We start from the raw sequence: 12,192 nt of genomic DNA, 5'->3' as shown, positions 1-12,192 counted from the left end.
AGACCAGGCAGCCAACAAGTCAAATAGACCAGGCAGCCAACCAGTCCAATATGCCAGGCAGCCAACCAGTCAAATAGACATGGCAGCCAACCTATCCAATAGACCAGGCAGCCAACCAGTCATATAGACCAGGCAGCCAACCAGTCAAATAGACCAGGCATCCTACCAGTCCAATAGACCAGGCATCCTACCAGTCAAATAGACATGGCAGCCAACCTATCCAATAGACCAGGCAGCCATCCAGTCAAATAGACCAGGCAGCCAGCCAGTCAAATAGACCAGATATCAAGCCATTCAAACAGACCAGGCATCCAACCAGCCCAGTAGACCAGGCAGCCAACCAGTCAAATAAACCAGGCAGCCAACCAGTCAAATGGACCTAGCAGCTAACCAGTCCAATTGACCAGGAATCCTACTAGTCAAATAGGCCAGGCAGCAACCAGTCCAGTAGACTAGGCAGCCAACCAGTCCAATAGGCCAGGCTGCCAACCAGTCAAACAGACCAGGCAGCCAACCAGTCCAATAGACCAGGCAGTAAACCAGTCCAATAGAACAGGCAGCCAACTAGTCCAATAGACCAGGCAGCCAACCAGTCCAGCAGTCCAGGCAGCCAACCAGTCCAATAGACCAGGCAGTCAACCAGTCCAATAGTCCAGGCAGCCTACCAGTCAAATGGACCAGGCAGCTAAAAAGTCCAATAGTGCAGGTAGCTAACCAGTCAAATATATCAGGCAGCCGACCGGTCCAATAGACCAGGCAGCCAACCAGTCCAAGAAACCAGGCATTCTACGAGTCAAATAGACCCGGCAGCCAACCAGTCCAATAGACCAGGCAGCCAACCAGTCCAATAGACCAGGCAGCTCACCAGTCAAATAGACCAGGCAGCCAACGAGTCCAATAGACCAGGCAGCCAACCAGTCCAATAGACCAGGCAGCCAACCAGTCCAATAGACCAGGCAGCTCACCAGTCAAATATACCAGGCAGCAATCAGTCCAATAGACCAGGCAGCCAACCAGTCAAATAGACCAAGCAGCCAACCAGTCCAATAGACCAGGCAGCCAACCAGTCCAATAGACCAGGCAGCCAACCAGTCAAATAGACCAGGCAGCAATCAGTCAAGTAGATCAGGCAGCTAACCAGTCCAGTAGACCAGGCAGCCAACCAGTCAAATAGACCAGGCAGCCAACAAGTCAAATGGACCAAGCAGCAAACCAGTCCAATGTACCAGGCATCCTACCAGTCAAATAGACCAGGCAGCAACAAGTCCAGTAGATCAGGCAGCTAACCAGTAAAATAGACCAGGCATCCTACCAATCAAATAGACCAGGCATCCAATCAGTCCAAAAGACCAAGCATCCTACTAGTCAAATAGACCAGGTAGCCAGTCAAATAGACCAGGCAGCCATCCAGTCAAATAGACCAGGCAGCCAGCTAGTGAAAAAAAAAACAGGTAGCCAACCAGTCCAATATACCAGGCAGCTAAGGAGTCCAATAGACCAGGCAGCCATCCAGTCCAATATACCAGGCAGCTAAGGAGTTCAATAGACCAGGCAGCCAACCAGTCCAATAGATCCGGCAGCCAACCAGTCCAATAGACCAGGCAGCCAACCAGTCCAATAGACCAGGCAGCCAACCAGTCCAATAGACCAGGCAGCCAACCAGTCCAATAGACCAGGTATCCTACCAGTCCAATAGACCAGGCATCCTACCAGTCCAAAATACCATGCATACTACCAGTCAAATAGACCAGGCAGCCATCCAGTCAAAAAGAAAAGGCAGCCAGTCAATTAGACCAGGCAGCCAATCAGTCTATAGACCAGGAATCCTACCAGTCAAATATACCAGGTTGCCAACCAGTCCAGTAGATCAGGCAGCCAACCAATCCAATAGACCAGGCAGCCAACAAGTCAAATAGACCAGGCAGCCAACCAGTCCAATATGCCAGGCAGCCAACCAGTCAAATAGACATGGCAGCCAACCTATCCAATAGACCAGGCAGCCAACCAGTCATATAGACCAGGCAGCCAACCAGTCAAATAGACCAGGCATCCTACCAGTCCAATAGACCAGGCATCCTACCAGTCAAATAGACATGGCAGCCAACCTATCCAATAGACCAGGCAGCCATCCAGTCAAATAGACCAGGCAGCCAGCCAGTCAAATAGACCAGATATCAAGCCATTCAAACAGACCAGGCATCCAACCAGCCCAGTAGACCAGGCAGCCAACCAGTCAAATAAACCAGGCAGCCAACCAGTCAAATGGACCTAGCAGCTAACCAGTCCAATTGACCAGGAATCCTACTAGTCAAATAGGCCAGGCAGCAACCAGTCCAGTAGACTAGGCAGCCAACCAGTCCAATAGGCCAGGCTGCCAACCAGTCAAACAGACCAGGCAGCCAACCAGTCCAATAGACCAGTCAGCTCACCAGTCAAATAGACCAGGCAGCCGACCAGTCATATAGACCAGGCAGCCAACCAGTCAAATAGACCAGGCATCCTACCAGTCAAATAAACCAAGCAGCCAACCAGTCAAAATAACCAGGCAGCCAGCCATTCAAACAGACCAGGCATCCTAAAAGTGAAATAGACCAGGCATCCAACCAGTCCAATAGACCAGGCAACCAACCAGTCCAGTAGACCAGGCAGCTAACCAGTCCAGTAGACCAGGCAGCCAACCAGTCAAATGGACCTAGCAGCTAACCAGTCTAATACACCCAGCAGCCAACCAGTCCAATATACCAGGCAGCCAACCAGTCCAAATGACCAGGCAGCCAACCAGTCCAATAGACCAGGCAGCCAACCAGTCCAATAGACCAGGCAGCCAACCAGTCCAATAGACCAGGCAGCCAACCAGTCCAATAGACCAGGCAGCCAACCAGTCAAATAGACCAGGCATCCTACCAATCAAATAGACCAGGCATCCAATCAGTCCAGTAGACCAGGCAGCCAACCAGTCCAATAGACCAGGTAGCCAGTCAAATAGACCAGGCATCCAATCAGTCCAATAGACCAGGCAGCCAACCAGTCAAATAGACCAGGCATCCTACCAATCAAATAGACCAGGCATCCAATCAGTCCAGTAGACCAGGCAGCCAACCAGTCAAATAGACCAGGTAGCCAGTCAAATAGACCAGGCAGCCATCCAGTCAAAAAGAAAAGGCAGCCAGTCAATTAGACCAGGCAGCCAATCAGTCTATACACCAAGAATCCTACCAGTCAAATATACCAGGTTGCCAAACAGTCCAGTAGATCAGGCAGCCAACCAGTCCAATAGACCAGGCAGCCAACAAGTCAAATAGACCAGGCAGCCAACCAGTCCAATATGCCAGGCAGCCAACCAGTCAAATAGACATGGCAGCCAACCTATCCAATAGACCAGGCAGCCAACCAGTCATATAGACCAGGCAGCCAACCAGTCAAATAGACCAGGCATCCTACCAGTCAAATAGACCAGGCATCCTACCAGTCAAATAGACCAGGCAGCCAAACTGTCAAATAGACCAGGCAGCCAGCCAGTCAAATAGTCCAGATATCAAGCCATTCAAACAGACCAGGCATCCTACCAGTCAAATAGACCAGGCAGCCAACCAGTCAAATGGACCTAGCAGCTAACCAGTCCAATTGACCAGGCATCCTACTAGTCAAATAGACCAGGCAGCAACCAGTCCAGTAGATCAGGCAGCCAACCAGTCCAATAGACCAGGCTGCCAACCAGTCAAACAGACCAGGCAGCCAACCAGTCCAATAGACCAGTCAGCTCACCAGTCAAATAGACCAGGCAGCCAACCAGTCATGTAGACCAGGCAGCCAACCAGTCAAATAGACCAGGCATCCTACCAGTCATATAAACCAAGCAGCCAACCAGTCAAAAAAAACAGGCAGCCAGCCAGTCAAATAGACCAGGCATCCAGCCATTCAAACAGACCAGGCATCCTAAAAGTCAAATAGACCAGGCAGCCAACCAGTCCAGTAGACCAGGCAACCAACCAGTCCAGTAGACCAGGCAGTCAACCAGTCCAGTAGACCAGGCAGCCAACCAGTCAAATAGACCTGGCAGCCAACCAGTCCAGTAGATCAGGCAGCTAACCAGTCCAGTAGACCAGGCAGCCAACCAGTCAAATGGACCTAGCAGCTAACCAGTCCAATAACCCAGCAGCCAACCAGTCCAATAGAACAGGCAGCCAACCAGTCCAATAGACCAGGCAGCCAACCAGTCAAATATACCCGGCATACTACCAGTCCAATAGACCAGGCAGCCAATCAGTCCAATAAACCAGGCAGCCAACCAGTCCAATAGAACAGGCATCCAACCAGTCAAATAGACGAGGCATTTAGCCAGTCCAATAGACCAGGCCTCCAGCCAATCAAATAGACCAGGCATCTTGCAAGTCAAATATCAAATCAAATCAAAATCAAATCAAATCTATTTATATAGCCCTTCGTACATCAGCTGATATCTCAAAGTGCTGTACAGAAACCCAGCCTAAAACCCCAAACAGCAAGCAATGCATGTGAAAGAAGCACGGTGGCTAGGAAAAACTCCCTAGGAAAAACTCCCTAGAAAGGCCAAAAACCTTATAAAAAATAGACCAGGCAGTCAGCCAGTCAAATAGACCAGGCAACCAGGCAGCCATCCAGTCAAAAAGAAAAGGCAGCCAGTCAATTAGACCAGGCAGCCAATCAGTCTATACACCAAGAATCCTACCAGTCAAATATACCAGGTTGCCAAACAGTCCAGTAGATCAGGCAGCCAACCAGTCCAATAGACCAGGCAGCCAACAAGTCAAATAGACCAGGCAGCCAACCAGTCCAATATGCCAGGCAGCCAACCAGTCAAATAGACATGGCAGCCAACCTATCCAATAGACCAGGCAGCCAACCAGTCATATAGACCAGGCAGCCAACCAGTCAAATAGACCAGGCATCCTACCAGTCAAATAGACCAGGCATCCTACCAGTCAAATAGACCAGGCAGCCAAACTGTCAAATAGACCAGGCAGCCAGCCAGTCAAATAGTCCAGATATCAAGCCATTCAAACAGACCAGGCATCCTACCAGTCAAATAGACCAGGCAGCCAACCAGTCAAATGGACCTAGCAGCTAACCAGTCCAATTGACCAGGCATCCTACTAGTCAAATAGACCAGGCAGCAACCAGTCCAGTAGATCAGGCAGCCAACCAGTCCAATAGACCAGGCTGCCAACCAGTCAAACAGACCAGGCAGCCAACCAGTCCAATAGACCAGTCAGCTCACCAGTCAAATAGACCAGGCAGCCAACCAGTCATGTAGACCAGGCAGCCAACCAGTCAAATAGACCAGGCATCCTACCAGTCATATAAACCAAGCAGCCAACCAGTCAAAAAAAACAGGCAGCCAGCCAGTCAAATAGACCAGGCATCCAGCCATTCAAACAGACCAGGCATCCTAAAAGTCAAATAGACCAGGCAGCCAACCAGTCCAGTAGACCAGGCAACCAACCAGTCCAGTAGACCAGGCAGTCAACCAGTCCAGTAGACCAGGCAGCCAACCAGTCAAATAGACCTGGCAGCCAACCAGTCCAGTAGATCAGGCAGCTAACCAGTCCAGTAGACCAGGCAGCCAACCAGTCAAATGGACCTAGCAGCTAACCAGTCCAATAACCCAGCAGCCAACCAGTCCAATAGAACAGGCAGCCAACCAGTCCAATAGACCAGGCAGCCAACCAGTCAAATATACCCGGCATACTACCAGTCCAATAGACCAGGCAGCCAATCAGTCCAATAAACCAGGCAGACAACCAGTCCAATAGAACAGGCATCCAACCAGTCAAATAGACGAGGCATTTAGCCAGTCCAATAGACCAGGCCTCCAGCCAATCAAATAGACCAGGCATCTTGCAAGTCAAATATCAAATCAAATCAAAATCAAATCAAATCTATTTATATAGCCCTTCGTACATCAGCTGATATCTCAAAGTGCTGTACAGAAACCCAGCCTAAAACCCCAAACAGCAAGCAATGCATGTGAAAGAAGCACGGTGGCTAGGAAAAACTCCCTAGGAAAAACTCCCTAGAAAGGCCAAAAACCTTATAAAAAATAGACCAGGCAGTCAGCCAGTCAAATAGACCAGGCAGCCAGCCAATCAAATAGACCAGGCATCCTACCAGTCCAATAGACCAGGCAGCCAACCAGTCCAATAGACCAGGCAGCCAACCAGTCCAATAGACCAGGCAGCCAACCAGTCCAATAGACCAGGCTGCCAACCAGTCCAATAGACCAGGCTGCCAAAGCTTTAAGCAACAAAATAAATAAATCTAGGAACTTATTACACATTTTTCACCGTGATCCAAAACAGAGTCCAACTTCACACATAAAAATACACAGACATTAGCCAGTAACAAGTGATTACTGCAGAAGATGAAACCCCACTCTGTAACAACAACAACTCTGCAATGTGAGAATGACCAGTCCAGATGCTGATAACTACTGTGTGAGCATGACCACATAATGACCACATCACAGATGACTACTAGGACCACATCACAGATGACCACATAATGACCACATCACAGATGACCACTAGGACCACATCACAGATGACCACTAGGACCACATCACAGATGACCACATAATGACCACATCACAGATGACTACTAGGACCACATCACAGATGACTACTAGGACCACATCACAGATGACCACATAATGACCACATCACAGATGACCACTAGGACCACATCACAGATGACCACTAGGACCACATCACAGATGACTACTAGGACCACATCACAGATGACCACTAGGACCACATCACAGATGACCACATAATGACCACATCACAGATGACCACTAGGACCACATCACAGATGACCACTAGGACCACATCACAGATGACCACTAGGACCACATCACAGATGACCACTAGGACCACATCACAGATGACCGTATATTCCTTGAAAGAACATCTCCGGAATTTATGATGCAACAGAACTGTGATGATACAGTACAACCAAGTTTTACTTGTGACATCACTGCAGGACTGGTAATGATGTCACAACGGGGATACATAATGATGTAAGAAAGCCACAGGGATGATGGTGATGACAACAACAGCTCTGCTCTGAGCAGCAGGGGAGCTCTGTGCTCTTACCAGTGTGGAAACAGCAGAGGTGTACATAGGAGTGTGGCCTGACGACATCAACACCGGCTGCAAAACAACAGAGATGGTAAAGGGGAGAGGGTAACTGGAGTGGAGGAGTTAAGAGGAGAGGTAACTACTGGGGAGGTAGTAAGAAACAAGGAATGGGGTGCACAGAGAAGAAGGGGTAATAGTATGGCAAAGAAAATTGGAATAAAATAGTATAAACAGGTGTTGTGCTATAATCTAGTGTTGTGCTATAATCTGGTGTTGTGCTATAATCTAGTGTTGTGTTATAATCTGGTGTTGTGTTATAATCTAGTGTTGTGTTATAATCTAGTGTTGTGTTATAATCTAGTGTTGCGCTATAATCTAGTGTTGCGCTATAATCTGGTGTTGTGTTATAATCTGGTGTTGTGTTATAATCTAGTGTTGTGTTATAATCTAGTGTTGTGCTATAATCTAGTGTTGTGCTATAATCTAGTGTTGTGCTATAATCTAGTGTTGTGCTATAATCTAGTGTTGTCCTATAATCTAGTGTTGTGTTATAATCTAGTGTTGTGTTATAATCTGGTGTTGTGCTATAATATAGTGTTGTGCTATAATATGGTGTTGTGTTATAATCTGGTGTTGTGTTATAATCTAGTGTTGTGTTATAATCTGGTGTTGTGTTATAATCTGGTGTTGTGTTATAATCTAGTGTTGTGTTATAATCTAGTGTTGTGTTATAATCTGGTGTTGTGCTATAATCTAGTGTTGTGTTATAATCTAGTGTTGTGTTATAATCTAGTGTTGTGTTATAATCTAGTGTTGTGTTATAATCTGGTGTTGTGCTATAATCTGATGTTGTGTTATAATCTAGTGTTGTGTTATAATCTGGTGTTGTGTTATAATCTAGTGTTGTGTTATAATCTAGTGTTGTGCTATAATCTAGTGTTGTGCTATAATCTGGTGTTGTGCTATAATCTAGTGTTGTGTTATAATCTGGTGTTGTGTTATAATCTAGTGTTGTGTTATAATCTAGTGTTGTGTTATAATCTAGTGTTGCGCTATAATCTAGTGTTGCGCTATAATCTGGTGTTGTGTTATAATCTGGTGTTGTGTTATAGGGTTAGGGTTAGGGTTAGGGTTAGGGTTAGGGTTAGGGTTAGGGTTAGGGTTAGATGAGGTTGTGTGCAGCCGAAACCACCTATGAATACTCTCTCTGCTGTTGCCCAAAGTACTATACTATATCATTGTGTTTACTTGATAGCTACCTACACAAATAGCTAGCTACAACAAAGTGTTAATAAGATTAAAATTCATTAAAAAGATTTAAGAGCAATACAAATAAGTTGTCCAGTAGGCATTTTGAGTTAAAACAGAAGAGCAGGGTAATACACTGACAGGTTATATTGCAGAGTGCTAAGCAAGTAATCATACAGAGAGGTGTAAATACCAGAGGAGGAGGAGGGGGGAAAGGAGGAAGAAGAAGAAAGAAGAAGAAGAAGAAGAAGAAGAAGAAGAAGAAGAAGAAGAAGAAAAAGAAGAGTGAAGTAAGTAAACAAAATAAGGATTATCCAACTATTCAACTGAAATAGAAGGTAGTTAGCATTGTTTGTTCAATCAGGGTTAGGAAAGGGAAGGGAAGGAAAGCCACAGAGGATGAGTGTTAGGAAAGAGAAGGAAAGCCAGAGGATGAGTGTTAGGAAAGAGAGGGAAAGCCAGAGGATGAGTGTTAGGAAAGAGAGGGAAAGCCAGAGGATGAGTGTTAGGAAAGAGAGGGAAAGCCAGAGGATGAGTGTTAGGAAAGAGAAGGAAAGCCAGAGGATGAGTGTTAGGAAAGAGAGGGAAAGCCAGAGGATGAGTGTTAGGAAAGAGAAGGAAAGCCAGAGGATGAGTGTTAGGAAAGAGAGGGAAAGCCAGAGGATGAGTGTTAGGAAAGAGAGGGAAAGCCAGAGGATGAGTGTTAGGAAAGAGAGGGAAAGCCAGAGGATGAGTGTTAGGAAAGAGAGGGAAAGCCAGAGGATGAGTGTTAGGAAAGAGAGGGAAAGCCAGAGGATGAGACAAGAAACAAAAGTTGGGACATGGAACTAGACATGGAACTAGACGTGGAACTAGACGTGGAACTAGACGTGGAACTAGACGTGGAACTAGACGTGGAACTAGACGTGGAACTAGACGTGGAATTAGACATGGAACTAGACGTGGAACTAGACGTGGAACTAGACGTGGAACTAGACGTGGAACTAGACGTGGAACTAGACGTGGAACTAGACGTGGAATTAGACGTGGAACTAGACATGGAACTAGACATGGAACTAGACATGGAACTAGACATGGAACTAGACATGGAATTAGACATGGAACTAGACATGGAACTAGACATGGAACTAGACATGGAACTACACGTGGAACTAGACGTGGAATTAGACGTGGAACTAGACGTGGAACTAGACGTGGAACTAGACGTGGAACTAGACATGGAACTAGACGTGGAACTAGACGTGGAATTAGACGTGGAACTAGACATGGAATTAGACATGGAACTAGACATGGAACTAGACATGGAACTAGACATGGAATTAGACATGGAACTAGACATGGAACTAGACATGGAACTAGACATGGAACTAGACATGGAACTACACATGGAACTAGACATGGAATTAGACATGGAACTAGACATCGGAAAAATAATAAAAACACAAAAAAACTGCCGTCACGACCACCATCATTATTCCTGTCATTGGGTGGAACATTCCATATTATAAGCTGTATAACAGCTTGATCTCTCCTTGTCCAATCAGCAACTAGGACCAGACCTATCAGCATTAAATTAGCATTGAAGAACACTAATGATTATTTCACAGAATAAATGCTTTTGATGTCAATAAACAGAACATTTCACATGAAGTGAATCCAGTTTCTCCAGTGCAGAAATTGAGTTGCAGTTCCTCTTAATTAACACACGAGGGGGCAAATACCCTCCGAACTGAGTGACCAGACACACATAAGACCTTTATAATGGATCTAACTCCATCTCAAAGTGGAACCAACAAAGTAGGGAAGTGATCCAAAAATAGGGAGAGACAATGAACATCACAGCTGCACTTTGTCATAACATAAGAGATAATGATCAAATGTATGTGTTGTTGTAATTAAGCAATACCATAACCCGAAACAGTGATAGTCTAATTTAACCTTCATCTACACTAAAAGAGAGCCAACAGGGAACTCAGGGAGCACTATATCTGTACTTGGGATCAGCGGAACAGATAATCCTGGAGATCAAACCACACAGTCTCACTGAGGGGCCTTTGATATGAGCAGTATGTACAGAGAACTGAAAACATCAAGTCCCCTTAGGTCCTGCTGACACCGCAGTGAGTGTAGGAGGACTTATGATTGGTGATGTCATAATGCAAAGATCAAAATGTCACATCACAGACATGTCCTCAGTGAAGTCATAATGATCTTTCCTTCAAGAAATGTCATACGATTTAGGATCGTTTTCAGGCTCCTTGACTCTAGACTTCAGGGAAACCACATGGATCAGAACAAGTCCAAGGAAAGGCAGGAGTCATATCATTCAAGTCACAGTACACAAAATAAATACAATACACAGACTGAGTGAGAGAGACACTGACAAACTGTGAATGTTGATTTCAGAGACAAAGACAAATGTGAATGCAATTTTCCCAAGAGGATGCACTGAGAGTGAGAGTGAGAGAGTGAGAGGGATAGAAATAGATGTAGAGTGATAGAAAGAGACAGTTTGTGTGTGGGTGGTACCATGCATGGCTGAATGTATTTGCTTGTGATTGTTGTGTGTCCTTCTTTAAAGGGGGAGATGTACTGTAAGTGGGTGCAGTGATTAATGAGTGTGTGTCCTACCTGACAGAGGTATGTAACATATGTGAGTTTGTCCTACCTGACAGAGGTATGTAACATATGTGAGTTTGTCCTACCTGACTGAGGTATGTAACATACGTGAGTGTGTCCTACCTGACAGAGGTATGTAACATACGTGAGTTTGTCCTACCTGACAGAGGTTTGTAACATACGTGAGTTTGTCCTACCTGACAGAGGTATGTAACCTACATGAGTTTGTCCTACCTGACAGAGGTATGTAACATACGTGAGTTTGTTCTACCTGACAGAGGTTTGTAACATACATGAGTTTGTCCTACCTGACTGAGGTATGTAACCTACATGAGTTTGTCCTACCTGACAGAGGTATGTAACCTACGTGAGTGTGTCCTACCTGACAGAGGTATGTAACCTACATGAGTTTGTCCTACCTGACTGAGGTATGTAACCTACATGAGTTTGTCCTACCTGACAGAGGTTTGTAACCTACATGAGTTTGTCCTACCTGACAGAGGTATGTAACATACGTGAGTTTGTCCTACCTGACAGAGGTATGTAACATACGTGAGTTTGTCCTACCTGACTGAGGTATGTAACCTACATGACTTTGTCCTACCTGACAGAGGTTTGTAACATATGTGAGTTTGTCCTACCTGACAGAGGTTTGTAACATACGTGAGTTTGTCCTACCTGACAGAGGTTTGTAACCTACATGAGTTTGTCCTACCTGACAGAGGTACGTAACATACGTGAGTTTGTCCTACCTGACAGGGGTATGTAACATACGTGAGTTTGTCCTACCTGACAGAGGTACGTAACATACGTGAGTTTGTCCTACCTGACAGAGGTTTGTAACCTACATGAGTTTGTCCTACCTGACAGAGGTACGTAACATACGTGAGTTTGTCCTACCTGACAGAGGTACGTAACATACGTGAGTTTGTCCTACCTGACAGAGGTTTGTAACCTACATGAGTTTGTCCTACCTGACAGAGGTACGTAACATACGTGAGTTTGTCCTACCTGACAGAGGTACGTAACATACGTGAGTTTGTCCTACCTGACAGAGGTTTGTAACCTACATGAGTTTGTCCTACCTGACAGAGGTTTGTAACCTACGTGAGTTTGTCCTACCTGACAGGGGTATGTAACATACGTGAGTTTGTCCTACCTGACAGAGGTTTGTAACATACGTGAGTTTTTCCTACTTGACAGAGGT

The 12,192-nt window shown here is 45.8% G+C and overlaps 1 protein-coding gene across 3 annotated transcripts in view; it reads right to left on the bottom strand.

Moving 5' to 3' along the window:
* The window catches only part of dlg4a (discs, large homolog 4a (Drosophila)), a 143,710-nt gene that overhangs the window by 72,446 nt on the left and 59,072 nt on the right, over positions 1 to 12,192 (bottom strand). For 2 of the 3 annotated variants that reach the window (XM_014128989.3, XM_082958244.1), the window contains exon 3: positions 7,134 to 7,190. The exons of the other annotated variant lie outside the window; for it this stretch is intronic. In XM_014128989.3, the coding sequence (XP_013984464.1) occupies positions 7,134 to 7,190 (57 nt within the window). The remainder of the gene's footprint in view (positions 1 to 7,133; positions 7,191 to 12,192) is intronic. 3 annotated transcript variants of the gene reach the window in all.

This window comes from Salmo salar, chromosome 11 (genome assembly GCF_965601325.2).
Source record: "Salmo salar chromosome 11, fSalSal1, whole genome shotgun sequence".
NCBI lineage: Eukaryota > Metazoa > Chordata > Actinopteri > Salmoniformes > Salmonidae > Salmo > Salmo salar.
This window is presented reverse-complemented; position numbering and strand designations above follow the sequence as displayed.